The sequence below is a fragment of the Notolabrus celidotus genome, chromosome 10 (genome assembly GCF_009762535.1).
Source record: "Notolabrus celidotus isolate fNotCel1 chromosome 10, fNotCel1.pri, whole genome shotgun sequence".
In the NCBI taxonomy this organism is placed as follows: Eukaryota; Metazoa; Chordata; class Actinopteri; order Labriformes; family Labridae; genus Notolabrus; species Notolabrus celidotus.
Genome location: NC_048281.1, coordinates 25,643,862 through 25,664,910, shown reverse-complemented (window position 1 = coordinate 25,664,910; position 21,049 = coordinate 25,643,862). Strand labels below are relative to the sequence as shown.

The 21,049-nt window shown below is 41.0% G+C and overlaps 1 protein-coding gene across 2 annotated transcripts in view; it reads left to right on the top strand.

The window, feature by feature from the left end:
• il1rapl1a (interleukin 1 receptor accessory protein-like 1a) overlaps window positions 1-18,231 on the top strand; it is a 479,938-nt gene extending 461,707 nt beyond the window's left edge. Inside the window, exons 11-15 of one of the 2 annotated variants that reach the window (XM_034693768.1) lie at window positions 4,243-4,388; window positions 8,849-8,995; window positions 11,721-11,891; window positions 15,125-15,169; window positions 15,990-18,141. In XM_034693768.1, coding sequence (XP_034549659.1) covers window positions 4,243-4,388; window positions 8,849-8,995; window positions 11,721-11,891; window positions 15,125-15,169; window positions 15,990-16,711 — 1,231 coding nt within the window. In that variant the 3' untranslated portion in view covers window positions 16,712-18,141. Of the gene's footprint in view, window positions 1-4,242; window positions 4,389-8,848; window positions 8,996-11,720; window positions 11,892-15,124; window positions 15,170-15,989 lie in introns of both variants that reach the window. The other variant, XM_034693769.1, reaches the window with a different exon arrangement.
• The last annotated feature ends 2,818 nt before the right edge of the window (window positions 18,232-21,049 follow it).

The window sequence follows — 21,049 nt, the reverse complement described above, 5'->3', positions numbered from 1 at the left end:
AACATGATCTGCCACTCCCGTTTTATCTGATCTAGGATCTGTAGAGTGCAGTCTGCTGTGTTTACAAGAGTTAATAGTCAGTATACGGGACAATTGAGGTCACGTATGAAACCAACTAATTCAGCCCAATATACGGGATGTCTTGGCTAATACGGGACAGTTGACAACCCTAGATGGAACATCTTGTGTTAGCTAAAGCTATATACTGGCTGGTTCAGTTAGCGTAGAACACAGAGACTGAGAAAATGGCAAACCAAACCTTCCTCAGCATTTTAAGAAGGTGATAGATGTGTTACTGTACCAGTTCAGTTAGTGTTTTGTGGATTAAATTTGAATTCAAAGTATAAAAAAAACTCCTGGGAATAGCTCACTAGATTAGCAAACAGAGGTTCTGCTAACAATAAGGGAAAGGTTAGCACCTGTAGCTAAAGCTGGAGGACTCTGGGCTAACTTTTTGATGACAAACTCAGTCAAGCACACATTTTCCTTTAGTGTTGATATCAGCAGGTAGCTAAACATGGCACAAGTAAAGGAATTATTTGTGTGTGATGCATCTTAAAGCAGCCATGAACAGTTTAAATTTACCCTTCAGTTCGTTGTGTTTTTAAGCTATCTTTTATCTTCCATCTGTTAACCACGCACGTATGCTGAACATTAGCATAGCATGCAGAGAATAATAAATTAGCAAGCTTTGCTCAGAGTAAAAAAGATGATTGATTTGTTATTGAACCTGTTCAGTTGGTTTTTAGCAGGTGTAATATGTGAAGATAGACTTAGTGACAGATTAAATGAGGGTGGAGAGATTAGCGCCTGTAGCTGAACCTTAAGGATGCATTTTATTCAGTTGGCCAGCTCTTTATAGGTTACACTCAATGTCACAAAGAGATTTCTAAGTTTTCAAAGATTTTTTTATACTTCACTTATCAGAATCAACAGTGAAGGGATGTTTTACATTAGCTGCAGTTGTACACGGTCTTGTAATGTTCACATTTACTCATTTAGCTAAGATATTTGCAGTTGTGGAGTGGAGCCAGACTTTCTTGACTCGGGTGGCGAAACTGGGGCACTGAATTTTGTAGGGTTGGCCAGGCGTGGTGTAACCTGAGAGGCTTATCTCCACTGATTACATCTACTTTAACTTCTAATAAATAGATAACTAGACATTAGCATAGTGGCATGCAAAGATAAATAAATCAGCAAAACAAATCTTGCTCAGCTAAAGAAGTTAATCAATTTGCAATTGACTAAATTTAGTTGGAGTGATGTACTCAAACTTATTGGAATCGTTTTAATTAAATGTACAAGAGGAAGGAATAAGAAAACGGAGGTTTTGCTAGGGAGATGAGGTTATCACCTGCTACTAAATTAGCAAAAGTATATATGTTAGAGCCATATGTGTGTCGATGTTATGTTTGGACTGTTTTACTTTGTTTGATGCACTTGTGTAGGTGGCGGGTGTAGAAAGCCAGGTGTAGAAAGCATAGAGAAGAAGACCCAATTAGTGGCAGGTGAGCTGCCTACCGGGTAGCAAACAGTTTTTGACCACCGTCGTCGTTGTCTTCGTCATCCTTTCGTGCACAATAGCTTTATGCCTGTCAATTCTGCAAGTTCATAGTGGATGTAAGTGTGGATTGATCCGCTGAGCCTTTATTGTATGTCGATGTAAAATACATTTTTGGACGTCATTCATTCATCCTGCACGAGGACAGTCCTGGTAAAGCAGCCAGTGGCGGTTCTGGGGAGGGGCCAACAGGGGCCAATGCCCCCTGTAAAACTGAACCTGGACCCCCCCTGTGGCCCCCCTCCACACCAAACAAATATTACACAATAAAAATAGCTTTGGTATAGTGCCGATGTTACAGGCGGAACACATGCCTGTGGCACTTGGTTCCAGTCCCTTAGGGCCCGATCTACTAAAGGTTTGCGTGTATAAAAACACGTGCAAACTTGATAGCGCGCGCAAAGCTGACGTACTAACCGGGAGCACAGAGGATTGCGTCTTTCAAATGAGCAAAATAGCACTCGCAAATCATTTAGCGTGTTTGCCTTCATGAATATGCAGAATACATGTAGATCATTAGGACGCGCAAAATACTGGGAGGAGGAGATGCAAATGAAATCATTTAGCACACGCAATGTGATCTCAATGTGTTTTGGAGTAGAGTAGATGCGTTTATTTCATTGGCAGATCTTCTGTTTTTTCTCACATCATTCACCTTTTCACAGATGGACTCCCACTCTGCTCTCTCAAACTCTCCATGGTGACAGCCGATAGCACACGCAAAATCCTCGTAAAATAGGGCGGTCTGCACCACTTTTGCACTCGTTATCATTTGCGCACACAGTCTTAGTAGATAACCCGCAACACGCCCAGAAATAGCACGTGCAAAATTATTATTTGCACACGCAAATTAGCGCTCGTTATTTGGGATCTTAGTAGATCAGGCCCTCAGAGCGCTAAGGGACTCATGTTGAGTGTGAACAGCCAAACAGCTGCTGTCAGTCTGCATTTTATATAGAACACAGTAGTATATGTCTAGTATATAGGGATGCATTGATGATTTGACAGTTTGTTCTCAGCCGGTCCTCGCCCTTCTCAGTCTCTTCTGTAAGGGTTGAATGTGTCCCTCTGACAACACCCTTGGCCCCAGCCTGCCCCCCCCAGTGAAATTGGTCTAGAACCGCCACTAAAAGCAGCCCCTCAGTGGCTTATAGGTTTTGTTTCCATTGGCAAGAGCAAGCCACTACAATATATAAAATATAATGGTTCAGAATTCTTAAGAATATGATCAATGTGTTTTTGAACTTTTATGTTTGAGTTTTTAAGGTTTAAGATGGAAACATGGGCCTAATGAGTGAGTTGGTTGGAAATTGTTGGCTAAATGAGCAACTTCAGGAGTCAAGCTGCTGAAAAGGGAGAGATAAGCGCCTGCAGCTGTAGTTGTAGCTGTAGGATACATAAGGATTTGACTAACTCTATATTAATAAAGTCAGTCATGTTGAAAGAAAATCATTTTTACTCAGAGTTTTAAAGATTTATATGAGATGATATAAATTTGATGTGATTCACCAGTGAACATGTTGCTGTAGAGCAGCTACTCACGGTCTTGTACGGTTAATAATCACTTTTAACTCACGCTTGCTGCGTTATTAGCTGTTATTCAGCTCCCATCTGTGTCTCCTTGCTTCACCTGGACCTTGTTTTCCCCCTCCTCTAACTTAAGGTCCTCATCATCTCTGTTTGAAGCTCACGTTTGAGCAGCGTTGGTCATTATTCATCAGGTTGTATGGCAGCGAGCTCTGTTGGCTCATACAGTGTGATAATGCGAAATTGGAGGCTTCAAAGTGCGCTCCCCTCCCAGGAGAGACATGAATTATTCCCATGCCTCCTTCTCCCAGTGCTCCTAGCTCTTCCCCACCCTTATTGCACAACAAACTCAGCTGAAACTACAAACATCATCAGCCCTGCCTCAGCCTCTCCATGAAAAGCCCATGATACACTTTCAATTACAGATGCCAAATCTCCCCAACGAGCTGTCCTTATGTGCGGTTTAGCGGCTTGAAGGCGCGAGAGAAGAGCGATACTTGAAAGTCATTATCCCTCGACACACTCACAGATTCACACTCTCAATCTTTTGCCTCATTCCACTCCTCCACCATCATCAACACATACAGTACAAACAGAGGGGATCTTTCTCTCATTTGCACTTTGTTTCCTCCAAAGTGTCATTTGTGCTGAGGGTGCTGTAAAAGTGGGCTAAGTAGTGCATCGAAGGTATGAGGAAGCATTATCTCCCTGTTCTCTCCTCCATCAACCTCAACCAGCCCAGCGGGGGGGACACTCATTTACTTTATGGAATATTACTTTCTCTCCTTCTCTCCGTTACCATGGCAGCCGCTATAAAAAGATTCTCTTCTGATCGCCATTATTTGATTCCCCCCCACAACCCACACTCTAAGGAAGAGCCCTTATTGATTTTCATTTCTCATATGTTTTGAGTGCAGAGGAAGAAAATTAACATACAGTGGAGTGCTTACAGTAACACAGAAGAGGCTTCACGAAGGTACAGTTGCACTGAAATACACTGCTCAAGGGCATTTTATGGTTTAACTTTGTGAATTGAAACGCAATATGTTCTGTAGGCTAAGTGCTACAAAACGGATCATGACACTTGACGCTTTATGAAGTGAAGTAAGTTATCTATGTACTGTGAAGTAAGTTTTTGCTTGTGTGTCTCGCAGGATTGTTAAGGAGCACCTGGGCGAACAGGAAGTGGCCATTTCCTTGACTATTGACTCCTTGGAGGAGGAGGACCTGGGAAATTATTCATGTTATGTGGAAAATGGAAACGGTCGACGCCAAGCTACCATCCAGCTCCTCAGGCGCGGTAAGAGCTCTTTAACATTTCACACTGCAACCAAGAGAGGTGCGAAGCAACCAAAAGATGTGTATAATAAATGAAAAAGGACAGAAATCTGCCACTAAGAGACAGAGACAGAACCACAGGAGAAATAACCTCAAAGAGAAATAAATAGAAATAACCAAAGAGACACTGATGAATCACAAAGACTCACAAAATAACTGCAAGGAGACCCGAAATAACTGAAGAGAGACACTCAATAACCACAGGGAGAAACTTAATCACTACATGGAAACACAGAAAGAGACACTTAAATACTTAAAATAGATGAAGAAATATTTCCCAAAAGACAAAAAAACACAACAGAGACATAAAATAACTACAAAAAGACCCATAATAACCACAAAGAGACACAAAATCAACTACAAAGGCACAGAGATACCAAAAGGTGAAATTAGATAATTACACAGAGACATAAATAACTAATAAAGAAACACATAAAAACAATAAAGACACACTTAAATACTTAAAAAAGGGACACAAAATCAACTACAGATGCACAAAGATACCAAAAGGTGAAATAAAATAATTGCACAGAAACATAAATAACTACAAAGAAACACAAAATAACAATAAAGACACACTTAAATACATTAAGAGGGACGCAACATCAACTACAGAGGCACAAAGATACCTAAAGGTCAAATAAAATAATTACAAAGGGACATTAAATTACTACAAAGAAACAAAAAGTAACTACAGAGACACAAAATTACTACAAAAGATGACAACATTTCCAGGAAGAGACTCAAAGTAACTTCAAATAGAAACAATACAACTACAAAGGAGACAAAATAACTTCAAAAAGACACAAAACCACTTCAAAGAAACAAATGTATACAAAGATAAACACAACAACTTTAAAGAGGTGAATATTTACAACAAAATAACACAACAGAGACTCAAAATAACTATAAATAGATGTAAAGTATTGACAAATGGACACAAAACAATTAAAGGGATCAAGAGAACAACCTTAAAGATACAAAACAATGCAGCAGTGACCCAAACAACTAGAAAAACAAAACCAGTAGAGACAGAGCTCAAAAACAAGGAGATGCAGAAACAACATTACAAATAATAGAGGCAACATAAATTAAACCCTTGACATCAACAGTCTTTTCACCTTATGTTCCCAAAAGTGGTCTTTCATTAGTCAGAACATCATCTCTCTGTATGACACCATCATATATATTCTGTATTTGCTTTTTCCAGCTCTTCATTAAATCTATGAGATGAATGAAATATTCAAAGCCTTGCAACCCCATTTCATCAAATGGAAATATTCTAGATGTCTTCTTATGCATAATTTTGTAGACATTTCCTTAAACTTTAATCTGATATACTTTCAAATATGTGGGAGCTATGATCTCCAGCAGGATCTTAAATAAAGTTCTGTGTGTTGTGAACAAGGTTTGGCTTCATAGCGTTAGCTGCCTTGTTCAGTTTAACTAAGCCCAAACGGCCCTGAACAGTACAGATAATATTATACTGTATACTTTATAAGACTGTACATAATTATTGGAATACAGCTTGTTTCTGCTGCGCCTCAGTGGACAACAAACAACTCTTGTGAGGTTAAAAGTTTGATGGTGATCACTAAAGTTGTTGTACTTTTCTTCTATCAGGATGAGTAACACTTCATACCCCAAAGACTTTTCATCACTCTCTAACTGAATCCATTTGTTTTTCTTTGCTGGTCCATTGTTCCTTTCTCTCTTCATCCATGCTTGTGTTAGCAATCTGTGCTCGAGCTCCATCTTTTCTTCCTACATGTGCTTCAGCAGCTGTGTTACTATTTTGGCTCTCTAGCATGACTTGTCTGAAGCTCTTTTCATGCACTGGTTGTCACCCAGCAAAGAGAGGTAATTTGATGGCTGTTTAAACAGCAAATTGGTCCTTAGCTTTTCCCAACAGGCCAATAAATTCAGCATACAATTACATTTTAAGACTTTATCTGTCTGTCACCCCGCTTTAATCCCTGTCTCTGTGACCATGTTCTCAGACGGCCTGATTCCTTTTGAGTCATCTTTGTAGACAGACAGTTTCATTTTGACTGCCTCCGTCAGATCGGCATTTTCAAGTGGAAAGGGATGCTGAGGAAATCTTCAAGTCAAGCTTTCTCTCTCCTGCTCACTCCCTCTCTCTCTCTCCGTCTCTGATATTATTCTGATGTTTATTTCATGTTTCCCCTCCCAGAATGCATCACTCATAAGCCCTGCAGCAGGTTTTTTGAATGCCTTTGAAGGCTGCCTTTTCTTCTGTCTCAGAAAGCGAGCGTGATCATTGTTAATTTGCAAAAATCATTAAAAGTTAGGAGGGAAGGCAAAAAAATAAACATCACAGAGATGAAACAATAAAACTGTAATCCTCAGAAAGAAACAGCTCACTGATACAGCAAACCTATCTGTCCAGGTTGAAGGACTGTCTCAAGATTTTGAGAAGTGAGTCAATCCCCATAGACTCCCATGTTAAATTCTTAACTTCATTGCAGAAATAAACACATTAAGCCTGGTGCAAAGTATGGTTCTGGTCTCCCCAGCTGTGAAACTTTTAGCTAAGAAGCATATAGAGACATTGAACGGAGTTGAATTTTTTTTTTAACGTCAATTTTAATAATACTGAGCCTTGAATCTATTCATTATTAAGGAGGCTTCTTCTTTAACTGACAGGTGGGTGCTGCTGGCTCTCTACTCATCATTGTCTCAGCTTATTTTAAGACAAGGATCTTAACGTCCTCAATCTCAACCTCTTCAGCTAAGTACACTTATGTCAGGCTCTAAAGAACAAACATGGCAGCATCTGAGATGCCAAACATGAGATTTACAATAATCTGTGTTTTGAAAGTTACTGGGTCACTGTTTGTTGCAGTGCCGGCGTGGCTCTCTGGAAATGTAGAAGTGTGTTGTTAGGTGAAGTGTTTTGTGAGGTTAGAATTACTAGTCTTTGTGGTAGACAATGTTTTCCTTCCTGCACATGGACTAAAACTCAACACTATATTCATGTCCTTTACCTGGAGGAAGGAAAAATAATGCTGGTATTCCTAAGACAAAAAGCTCACACCTGAATGATCAACAGTTTATGTGTGTTTACTACACTGCATATTTTTTCTCCCAGGATGCTTTTGTGCTGATGTAACCCTCCCCGGATGATACATCTTTTATAAAGTTGTTGTAAAGTAACCCATAACAAGTCCTTTTAAATTTCTTTATTACCCAGCTTTCTAATTGGTCATCCGACTATGTAAGATGCTTGATTCTGATTGGTCAAAACCCCTTGACGGCGGTTATTAACTTGTACTAATATGAGCAACACCATATTTTGGTAATTTCTCCCAGCCATTCATTAAAAGAGATGCTACTTTTAGTTTTCCAGTGTCTGAGCAAAATCCTACACCCTGTGATAAGGGCCAATCTACACCACAGAGTCTGGCGATGTAATATTCTAACCCCCTCTGTTATTACACCTAAAATGCAAAGCGTAGGGCTCAACAGCAACTTGGTTTTCAGTACTTGATTGAGAAATGCTTCTACATTTTTCCATAAACTCACAGAAAAAAAGGATTATGAGAAAATGGTCACTGCTACGACTTGACCATGTTGTAATAACAGAAATAAGTCTCAATAATAAGATACTGATGCTGTTATGACCTGGGAAGATGTGTTTCTTTGCAGTACACATACCTGTGGTAATATAGAGGGTGCTTCGTGGTTGTCATGGTAACCTCATTGAGTCCCCCGCTCACAGTGACAGGAATATAAGGTATCTCAGCCAACCAGGTAAATGCTGCTTTTATACACAACATAACTCATCCCTCCCTTGCTAGATCTCTGGGGAGATGGAGAGGAGATAATAGAGAAGACAAATGAATGGAGGACTGAGGAAAGAAAGTAAAGAGTGGGGGAGGAGAAGCCAGAGAGTTAGGGGGGGAGGTGTGATCGAGAGGAGAGTAAGTGATATGAGTGAACTGCAGCCTCTTCGTTTTGAAAAGCCCTCCATCCATGTCCAGGTTTGTCCTGCTGTGGATGACAGAAGCGGTGCAGAGCGGTGTGATCGCTGCGCCGCTCTGCTATGAAGAAATGAACCCAATTTCGCATCATCTCCTTTTTTTTTTCACTTCCCATGTCTCCCTGCACTCTACCCTCTCATATTTCCTGAAGTCATTATGAGCTCCACGTCTCTTCTCATCTGAAGATTGATGCTGCTCCACTCTGAGCTAGTCAAGCCTTCCTGCAGATGTAAATGTGGCTGTAAGTGTGAGAGTTTAACCGGGAAACGATGAAGAAAAAATCACTTAGAGGTCCAATGTGGAGCAGAAACATGTCTTGTTTTATCCGTTCTTATTACGCTACTGTAAATAAAGTTTAAACACCAGTCTTAACATTTCTATTTATTATCTGGTGTGTATGTGTCTGTGTCGTCCTCAGCAGAGCTCATGTACACTGTGGAGTTGGCAGGCGGGCTGGGAGCGATCCTGCTGCTACTCATCTTCCTCATCTCCCTCTACAAATGCTACAAGATCGAGCTGATGCTGTTCTATAGGAGGCACTTTGGCAGCGAGGACGTGGACGGAGGTAAAGAAAAAGCACAAAGCATTGCTCTGTTTCTGCCTGAAGCCTTTTTACCTCCAACTTGTTCTCGCTTTTGTTTTGTTTTTTTCATCTAAATTTGATGTCAAGCAGGTAGATGATGTGTTTCTGCCTGTTTTGGGGTTTGTTTTGATTGATGTGAAAAGGTTCTGTTTTCTTTACCCATGAGTAAAAGGTTTTTGTGTGTGTGTCTGTGAGCACGCCTGTTCTGTCAGAGCCGCTATCCATAACAGACTCCTTGGTAGATTTGAATGTCGTCTCCTGTCCTGTCTCAGTGACGGCTGCTCAGTCCCCCCCCCCTTCTCTCTCACCATCTCTCAGCTGCTGGTGTCAAGGTGCACGTGACCGTGTGTGTACATTGCTGCATAGGGAAGAGAGGAGACAGATTTTCAATTTGTTGCCCATTTAAAAAGAGATCAGTCTCAATATGTCATGGAATGACGCCCACCCTCTGCCGTCGAAGGCCTGATAGCAAGAAATAGGGAATAGGAAGGCTCAGAGCTCCTTCCCAGTGCGACAAATAGGGGCATAAACAGCCTGAGATTGGAGGGAAACTTTTTGTTTTCTCTACAGAACATAGTTAACTTTTGCTTCAGAGACGGACTCCTCTGTTCGTGTCCCAGTATCTCCCCTTTTTAACTCTGTAATTTGTCTCTTTGTGCTTCCTTTTCAAAAAATCTGCAAAGTCTGAACTCATTTCTGAGCAAGTGGATTGCTTCTACAATTGCATGAATTATCTATTACACAGTGTTTTGTTGATTCAAACTTCCACATGATTAAGTCATACCGACAGGGACCGGCAATACAAGCTGTTTCTGATTTTCGCAAGTTTGCTAGGTGGTTAATTTGCGAGGTTGGTACGCTAATTTGAAAGCCGTGTTTGATGTTGGGATCCTGTCGAGCACAGCCATGGCCCCTTCCAGTGAGTTTCAAAGCTGCGTGTGCTCCTCAGAGAAGATATGAAAAAGAGTGTGTTCCCCTTTTTGGCTGGCCCACACTCCAGTTTCTATAGAGCATAATGACTAGGAATTACTGAATGCGCCACCACTGCTGCTTCTTTCCCTTTGTCTACTTTCTGCCTTCCCTTTGTCTTCAGGGAAATCATTTAGAAGTAAGAAAGGGGGTTGGGCTTCAATGTTGGTTTGAGTATTTTTGTATCTCCCCCATTTTTTTTTTCTCATATAAGCTATATAGCTATAAGATATTGTCCAAATGCTCTTATGTATGTATCTCTGGTTAGCAGCTCTTTTGCAATCTAGGCCACTTTGTTACTATTTAGGATGCTTTAGTATGGAGCCAATATCGTTACAAAAAAGAACTGCAAATGCGTAAGCAGATCCACAAATGCCTTGAATAGCTATGCTATTCTATTCTGGGATACCTAGCAAAGCACAACAGGCTGGCATCTCCTTTTTTTTACTTTCTTTTCTCCCTCACTGTGTCATAATCATGCATTCAAAGAAAAACAGTGATAAACTATTATGTGAATAAATTTAATGGGCAGCTGGTTGGATTAAATGACTCCTCAAAACACCAGCAAGGCTGGGCTGACTAATGTAAGACATGGTGAGCCTGTGAGCCCGAGTTCAAGGCAAACAAACCCTTATTACATGCATTTTTTTTATCGTGTTACAGATTTACAGATCATGACTCATGCAGTCTTTGCTACAGTTCTTCCCATAGACTGTATAGAATATGGACGTAGAATCCGTGACGTCACCCATCTGTTTTTGAAGCGTTGTTTTGAGCGGTAGCCATATTGCTGCTGTCGAGCGATTGTGATGTAAAGAGGCGGGCTTTGAGCCTCCTAGCAAACAGCTACAGTGTTCCTGCAGGCAGCTGTGCCTCTCATTGGAAGACTTGTAATCTCAATATCTTCGAAATTGCCGCGTTACAAAAAAATGAATTGGTGTGTATGTGGTTTCCAGTACTTCCAGAGCCAGCCTCAAGCGTATCCTTGATGAACTGCAGTTTATAACACTCCGCATTGGACTCATATTTTTAGACCGGAGGTTGCCACTTGGGTCTTCCACAACAGAACTGTAGCAAAAGTCACGTGAAACAGACAGCAACAATAGATACAGTCGTCTAATGTCCATACTTAAAAAAAACTTGACGACTGATCAAAGTCAAGTGTCATTCCAAGACAACTTTTGCTACCTGGTTGAATCACCTGGTCCCCCTCAGTGTGACGTTTCCTGTCATTCTGACTTTATCTATTGAGAGGCCTTCCTCAGCTGAAACTGTGACTTGAGTGTATTTTCAGCTTTTGGAGCAAAAAACTTTGACTTTTCTACAAGTAATAACTCTGTTTGGATTTACAAACACATTTGTATATTTGAATTTGCATTTGTGGATCTGGGCACAAATCTGTGTATGTATTTGTGGATAAATTTGAGCATTTGCAAATTGTTAACCTAACCTCAAGCTGGTGAATATTAGCCTTGCTGTATTCACCCAACACCACTGGTCTACTCTTTGATCTAATGGCAAAACATCAAGATCTGAATACTAAATGCACTTATTCAACCAAAAGAAAAAATAACAGTTACAGCAGCTTCTTACAGAAATCTTTGAGTTGAGTTTTTTCTTTTCAGGCAGCAAACTTTGTGATTGACAAAGAACCGCGCACCCAAAGCACATTTAGCATTTGAGTCTTTAAGTTTATCTTCTTATGAACCGTTCCTTCTTGTTTCTCTTTATTCCTCAGAAAACAAAGACTACGATGCATACCTGTCCTACACCAAAGTGGACCCTGACCAGTGGAGTCAGGAAACCAGAGAGGAGGAACGCTTTGCACTGGAGATCCTCCCCGACGTCCTCGAGAAACATTACGGCTACAAGCTCTTCATCCCAGATCGGGACCTCATACCAACTGGAAGTAAGCACCGTGACTATCTGTGTCTTCATGCTCGCACACATATTCCTCTACCTTTTTGTACTGGAGCCTGAAGGTGTTTATTGTTGCTCATGTACTGTAGTTGCTACAGTGTTTGGCTCATTTGTTCTACGTTGTCATTTTTCTAGCAAGGACCACGCCACAACAATGAGGGTTGAAAGGTTGGGAATGAAATGATCCAAAGTTTGATGAGGAGGATGGACAAATGGATCTCAGAAATTAGGTTAAACATGACAGAGTAGTCTCAGGCTTCATCTTGGCAGTAGGGTCACACAAGCAAATTCTGGACACAGCAAATTTAAATGAAGCTGTGATGAGCATGAGGATGGTTGACGTTATTGCTTATGCCAAAAATGACCAGCGACCAAGGATTGGGTTGTTTATATTAAAGTCAGAATAGTTGCAGGACTGTTCTAAAGCTACACGTGTAATTTCAATGACTGAAAATTCTTGTGAAACCAGTACTTAGATGCCTGTTTGTGTGTGGATCTCGAGAGTTGGTGTACTTGGAACCGATACATTTGGTCAGCAGGTCTTACTGGTTAAGGAAAAGTGGGAGGTAAAAAACATTAGCTACCCACTTATTTGATAGAAAAGAATTGGCACACAGATCTGGATGTTGGAACAGATTTTAAGAGTGGAAGTTCAGAGAGTTAAAGGGGCAGCTCATGACATGATATGGTTTGAAACAAATAGAGCTGTTTAAACAGGCTTAGAGACTTCATGGCGCAAGGCTTTAGGTTCGTTTCTTGAAAGGTATTCAAAAGGCTACCTAGGTGAAGACACATTGATTGTTAAGGCTGAAATTGGTTGTATTGGTAAGACATGAGTGTTTGATTCTGGGGTCAAAAGTCCAATGAAACCACAATGATATGAATCACAGATATTGTCATAGCTCCAGAGAACAAGACAGCTAACTGGTGTCTCCAGGGGCCAAGTGTCAACAACCTCCTTAGACTGAAGCAAACAGAACCTGTTGATGGAGCTGTTGTAGCATGTGTCTGCAGTCTAAGAAGCAGCAAATTCAGGACCATATTTCGTGGACTGAATTTCTAAGACCCACAACAGCACCAACTAGTTCACCAAGGACCACATTATAGTGTGCAAACATGACCCTAACCTTCACTGTAACTGTTGCAACAACAGATGGGTCTTACAGATACAGTCCCAGAATTGCGGTCCTGAAACTTCAGCCTCTGGCTCTGCAGAAACATAATATTGGGAGAGTACACCTTCGTTCTTGTCAGTCGGCTTTACATGGAACAGATGTGACAGCAGAGTGATAAGGTAACACGAAAATGACAACGATTTAGAAACCAAATTTAACAGAGGCTAAAGGTTTCAATAATTGTTTCTGTACATCCACAAGATAAGGTCATTCAAAAAGTAACACAGATAGTTGATCATGTCTTTAGGTTTAGGGAAGTAGTGGTTGTTGAAGGAAACATTTTTCCAAGAGGACAGGAAGTATTACCAAAGATGAATCTCTAAGTACATTCCAAGTGGCAACTCTCCAATCTTGCAAATTATCCCTGCTGTTATGTTGCGGGTCAAATTGACCCTATTTAAAGTCAATTTTAGGCAATATATGTTTTCAAAACCAGCTAAATGCAGCATAAAAATCTGGGCAGCATGTGACAGAAGAGGTGTTGTGATAATTTATCAACATAACTTCATAAAAAATTCAAAATGTAAAATAAATTAAACAAAAATCTATGTCATGTAAAACTTTGGTATTTATATAAAGGTCTTTCCAATGTTAGTTAAAAAAAGTTTTAACATTAATTTTAATGAAAAACAAGCGAGTTTTCCTCATTGATCTGTGAGAACACCAATGGACCAAATCTTGATTTAAATGGTTAGTAATGGAGTTAAAATTAGATTTTTTTTTTTTTTTTTTTTAAGTTAATTGCGATTTTTTGGGGTTCTGACACTTTTGGATATTTGAACATGCCCTGGGTCAAATTGACCCAGGACCATTATTGCTGTTCCAGAGAAACAAACATAACAGGAGGGTTAACCTACTGGGCTGATTTTATAGACTGGAAACAGGAGAATTCTTGAATGGGCTTATCATGCATTCATGGTTGACTTCCATGTCTGGATGAAACTAAACATACAATTATTAATGGGAAAATGAATGAATCATCAATGGGAATGGCTTTTTTGAACGATGGCAAGGATATGAACTTCAAAAATGTACCAGTAGAGTCAGACTGTTTGCACAGTTGGGATCACTTGAAATTTTTTTGCCTTGAGGGGAACTCATCATTGCCAGGATCTGATGGATTGCTCTGCAGTTTGGGATCCATTGTGAGGATGGTCTGTAATCTAGAAAAGACCAACAGTTGGGTTAACCAAGTGGACTCATAAGGTGATTGAAGGTGTAGTTGTGGCGTGGTCCTGCTCCTAAAGTGAAGATAGTGTGTTAACTTCATTAGTTCTAAGTGTCTGTTGTGTAAAGTTTGTCTTCAGTTGTGTTTTTCACTGTCACTGTCTTGTGTTTCAATGTTTTGTGCTGTTTGGGCAATCAGAGTACATTTACTGAAAATCGGACGAGGCAAATCTAAGTCTGATCCTTTCGACATGCAACTTTCTTGTAGCATCACAAATCTCTTGATAGTAGTGTCACATCATAGTATTTCACACTTGTTTGTTTTTTTGTACTACAGATATTGGAATAAAATAAACAGTGTGTACCAGGAGCTGCTATATTGAACAAATTTATCATCCTGCCTGGTTTTCATCCATGCATTAATAAAGCCATGAAAATTCTGTCTGAACATATTCTCATGCGTGCTAACTCTGCTTAGTAGTCCGTCTGTGCCAGCGGTACATAGTGTGCTCTAGTTAGCAGTGATGCTGTGTGTTTGTACTGTAGGCTTCATGTGGAACAGATAAAACGCAAACACATCCTAGTTGGTCCAGACAGAATTAAACATCAGTGGGAAATGTGTGAAGGCTCTGAGCCCTGCCGACAGATCCGACTCTTTCCTTTAATCAAAAGAAAATTGCCGCCAGCGTCCGTGCCAAGAAAAATCACTGTAGATGAATGTCCAATCAGGGAAACATGGTATGTGATTAATCATATGTGAAATAAATAAAAAAAAGACCAATGAGGGGAGATGAGGCCACTGTTACGACTGTGTTGAGCATGTTTCTGTGTCTGTACTGTGTTCTGCCTGTGACCTGAATGTTAAAATGTTTATGTTTAGGTCTCACCAATGAGCATTACCAGGATGACACACGACTCTTTGGAGGTACTCGCCCATCAGTCTTCTCCTCTTGTACAAGCTGCTGTCATTTCCGTGCTCCTAGGAAGTTTCAGAGAGACGCTTAGAGAGTGGCACTGCTGTGTGACGTGAAGCATCAGGCCCCGGCTCAATAGACGGCGTCTCAGCTTAATCCTGTAGATTGTGCAGCTTTATCAGTCATTTCGTGCCATCTTGAGCCATTTAGTGCAGCGCTCAGCTTTGTCTGTGGGTCTGCCCTCCAGAGCATTGAGTACAACACATAGAAGAGGCAGCATGGAGAGATAGGAAGGGGCATTGACGATCCCCAAATTTCATATCATGTCCGTCTGAAATGTTTACTCTATGTAAAGATACTGTGGAAAAGATCAATGCAATTTTTATAAATTGGCATTGTTATCAAACTTGCAAAAAGCAAAACCTACATATAATAAATGGTATTGGAGTGGTTGCAAAAGGGAAAACTTTGAGAAAGCTGGTAAATATTTAATTGTACTTTACACTGCACAAGAACAAAAGGCAAAAACTGCCTTTCAAAAGCCACACACACACTCACACACACAAACACACACTAGGGCTGTATTTTCTCTATACAATTCAAGCTGCAGACTAAAATGAGTGGATTAGATCAGATACTAGAGGTGGAAAGCAAAAGCAACGTGTCATTGTCTTGTGTTTTGTGTCTGTTGTTGTCTGTTCATCCATCAATGTTAAGTGTTCTAGCCATGTCATCTGCAGTTTAACACAGACAGACTGTACTGTATGTTACTAAACTAATCAGCCACTCCTGTTTCTCACCCTGTGCTTTCTTCCCTCTTCCTCCGTGCAGCCTACATAGAGGATGTAGCTCGCTGTGTGGACCAGAGCAAACGCCTCATTATAGTTATGACACCCAACTATGTGGTGCGGCGAGGCTGGAGCATCTTTGAGCTGGAGACGCGGCTGCGCAACATGCTTGTGACTGGCGAGATCAAAGTCATCCTGATCGAGTGTGCCGAGTTGCGCGGCATCATGAACTACCAAGAAGTGGAGGCTCTCAAGCATACCATTAAAACCCTCACTGTCATCAAGTGGCGCGGCCCCAAGAGCAACAAGCTCAGCTCCAAGTTCTGGAAGCAGCTGCAGTACGAGATGCCGTTCCGGCGCACAGAGCCCATGCTCACCCACGAGCCGGCGCTGGACGTCAGCGAGCAGGGCCCCTTCGGAGAGCTTCAGACCGTCTCCGCCATCTCCATGGCAGCGGCCACCTCCACCGCCATGGCCACCGCCCACCCTGAGCTGCGCTCCTCCTTCCACAACACCTACCACACCACCATGAGGCAGAAACACTACTACCGCAGCTACGAGTATGACTTACCCCCTGGAGGGACCCTGCCACCTCTGTCTTCTCTGGGGAACCAGCACACCTACTGCAACATCCCGCTCACACTGCTGAACGGACAGAGGCCACCGGGGAAGAGCCGAGAGCACAGCCTGGAGGAGGCGCACGCTAACAACGCCATGCTCCCTCTGCTGCCCAGAGAAACCAGCATCTCCAGCGTCATCTGGTAGTGATGGTCAGACTCAGCACCAGAGCAGGAAGATCAGCCAGGCTCAGACACAGCTCAGCTCTGTCTGGTAGCTCGTAGGGACGCAGCTTATGGTCGAGATTACCGAGAAATCTATTTGATTCCAACTGTCATCAAGCGGCAGCGAGTGATGACAATTCAGCAGGTGTTTGGACAAAGTGTCTCTTGCTTTTTCAAGCTGACACAATCTGTTACAGGGGATGCTTTCTATTTGGAACTACAGGAGTTAAAATGTAAACACTGTTTCATCAACTAGCGAGAAATGGACTCGGGAGGACTCCTTCCACTCACTATGGCAATTGTGCACACACCTGCATACACACACATACACACACACACACAAATGTGCATACATTCAAACAAAAGGAAAACAGGGTCTTGTACATATATTTCAATTTATTTGTAGCATCAGTGTTTTCCTGTTTCGTTCTTTTGTTTGTTTTATTCAATCCTGTCTGTTGCCTTCTCTTCTGTAGGATTTTGCTTTAACTTGTTCTAAAGAGTTGCATATTTTTATTCTTTTCTCTTTTTAGTTTGTTTTTTATTCTTATTTCGATGCACTCGTTTTGAAAGCCAGTACGTCACCAACCTGCGCTGTGTTTTTTCTGTTTGTTTGTTTTTAATCTTTGTGTAGTTTAAGAGAACATTTTTTAACACTTATCTGGAATTGCCTGGACATTTCAGGAGCTTCGAGGAGCTGAAACTTCTTTTTGTTTACCTGTAAAAGGTGTATCTAGTTTAAAAGGAAACTCTCTTTTAAAAAATCATAGAATATGCAAAAAGAAGGAGGAGCTGGCAAATACACACCGTCTTGTGGGACCGAGGAGGAGGAGCGGTTGGGGGGGCCACGCTTGTCCTCTCCAATCAGAACGACAGACTGGCAGAGCTCTCTCTAAAGCTTCATATTTTCTATTGAAACAAACAGCCTTGCTGTTTTAGAGTGATAGTGAAATGCCTCACCTTAAAAAGAAATCTGTAGATTATTTTAAAAAGAATTCTATTTTTATAACAGAAAAGAGTTTGCTTGAGAAGTCATACTTATTTGCATTTCATCCACCACAGGACGGGGATTTGTGTATAAGTGTTATGCTGGTTTTGTACACTTGCAACGTGGTTCCTGGTTTGTTAAGAGATTAAGGTGGCTTTTGAATCCCACATGAAAAAATATGTCCTCTCTGTTTGAGATTCAGAAGTAAAGCATTTTCAATGTTTTGGTTTTTCAAACATAATATTCTTCCCATCCTTTGGTTCATATGGATAGTTCATGTTTAAGGAAAGAAAAGAATACATTTGTGTTTTGACAGACTTTTTAAATATATTTGAAGGTGTGATTTTTGAGTATGCATAGCAAATAGATATGTATTCTATATATAATATAGATATTTATATAAATATATAAACACAATTTTCACTTGGAAAGAAATGTCTATCTTTATAGAAACACAATCATTATCAGTTGCCCTTACTTTCTCACTGCACATTAAAAACATTGATTTCCTTTTGATGGTTTTCTTTTTGTGTCCATCGTGTGTTCTTTTGTCCGCTGCTACTTCATTAACATCGCCTCATGCACTGAACACTCCTGTATACAATCAATCACATGCTAGACAGTGTCATATAAGATTCACATTACTTGTCATATTAAAGGGATAGTATGGGTTTTTTAAGTGGTGTTGTATGAGGCACTATTAAAGTGCATTACTTACAGTAGATGCTGGTCAGCTAAGATTCATTGTTTAGAAACAGGCCAGAAGACTGGAACAGAAGCAAGGTGGTCAATGGTCAGCTCAACTACGGAATTTAGCTAATTTTAAGAAACTAAACCCAGACAATGAAGTTGGTGTAAGTACACACACTATTTAGACATTTTTCAGCGATTTACTTTGCCATCAGAAAGCTCTTTTTGCACCAGCTACAGATGTAACGCATGTGTTCTTCCACCTGCAGAGCACTGATCAGCTGTGACTGTGAGTCAAAAACACAACCCAATTATCTCAACTGAGAAACAAAAATGCATGATATATCAGCATGCTTGGCAAGAGTGAACCAAACTTGTACTTCACAGATAGATTCAATCAATCATGTTATCTCAAAACGCTTTAAACATAGCAGGACCATACTCTGTCAAATTATTAACGTAGACCCAATATCAAGACAGGGTAAGACCAGGGGCGGAGCCAGACTCTCAGGACAAAGGGGGCGGATCATCCTCAAGGGGCTCTTCTGACAGTCAAATTCACAACTGCCAAACAGCTGATGTATTTTCTCCCCTACTTATCAATAAAAAACACAAATTCTCACTTATTGATCCAAGACATCCCATAAAAGGCAACAGGTTGCTTGTCGAGTTCAAATGTTTCAGCTGCACCGAGGACAGCACATAGCACTCTACTGCATGGATTGATGAATGGTTCAGCACCATAGACTGTAAATAAAAATGGACAGCGTTGATCCGCCTCTTCTCTTTGTACGGTTCTGAAACCAACCCCGCTCCAGGGCGCAGCCATTGTGCAGCCAGAGTCTGGGAAGCCACAGAATTTCTGTGGTTGCCGCGGTAATTTCTGTGTCGGCACGGTAACGAGCTCCGTCCTACAGCGTAGCGTCACAAGATCCTATGGAGTTTCCCTCTACGGCAGCTGTCAATCAAAGTGAATCCGAAAGTAAAACCCCGTTTTTTAGCCTCTGATAACTAACGAAAAAATTGACTTTTCAGAAAAAAGAGACCTTGGACACAAAATAGTCAAATAATAACTACATATCACCACAGCATACGGATGTGAGAAACATTTGTACGACATGTTTTTTTTTTTAAAGCGTGACTGCAGCCCCATTCAAATGAATTCTGGGAGACAGAATTTCTGAACTATACTGCAGCCAGCTACCAGGGGGCAGACGCTTTGGTGGAAGCTTCACTTCTAGCCGAACGAGACGCACCCCTGTTCAGCACCTTCGCCGATTGACAACGACAGGCAGGTGCATTGTCCAGTACTGTCTTTCTCTAAAAAAAACATAACCCTAATCATAACCCTAACCCTAACCCTAAACCTAATCATAACCCTAATCCTAGTCATAATCCTAACCCTAATCATAACCATAACCCTAACCCTAACCCTAATCATAAACCTAACCGTAATCATAAACCTAACCCTAACCCTAAACCTAATCATAACCCTATCCTAGTCATAATCCTAACCCTAATCATAACCCTAACCCTAATCATAAACCTAACCCTAATCATAAACCTAACCCTAACCCTAACCCTAATCATAACCCTAACCCTAATCGTAACCCTAACCCTAATCGTAACCCTAACCCTAACCCTAATCACAAAAATCTAACCCTAATCATAACCCTAACCCTGATCATAACCCTAACCCTATCATAACCCTAACCCTAGTCATAACCCTAACCCTAATCATAATCATAACCCTAACCCTAATCGTAACCCTAACCCTAATCCTAACCCTAACCCTAACCCTAATCGTAACCCTAACCCTAATCCTAACCCTAACCCTAACTCTAACCCTAACCCTAACCCTAACCCTAATCCTAACCCTAACCCTAACTCTAACCCTAACCCTAACCCTAATCGTAACCCTAACCCTAATCGTAACCCTAACCCTAATCCTAACCCTAACCCTAACCCTAACTCTAACCCTAACCCTAACCCTAATCATAACCCTAACCCTAACTCTAATCATAACCCTAACCCTATCATAACCCTTACCCTAACTCTAATCATAACCCTAACCCTATCATAACCCTAACCCTAGTCATAACCCTAACCCTAGTCATAACCCTAACCCTAACCCTAATCATAACCCTAACCCTATCATAACCCTAACCCTAGTCATAACCCTAACCCTAACCCTAATCATAACCCTAACCCTAACCCTAATCATAACCCTAACCCTAACCCTATCATAACCCTAACCCTATCATAACCCTAACCCTAGTCATAACCCTAACCCTAATCATAATCATAACCCTAACCCTAATCGTAACCCTAACCCTAATCATAACCCTAATCCTAACCCTAACCCTAACCCTAATCGTAACCCTAACCCTAATCCTAACCCTAATCATAACCTTAATCCTAACCCTAACCCTAATCCTAATCATAACCCTAATCCTAACCCTAATCATAACCCTAACCCTAATCGTAACCCTAACCCTAACCCTAATCATAACCTTAATCCTAACCCTAACCCTAACCCTAATCCTAATCATAACCCTAAGCCTAATCCTAACCCTAACCCTAACCCTAATCGTAACCCTAACCCTATCCCAAATCACAATCATAACCCTAACCCTAATCATA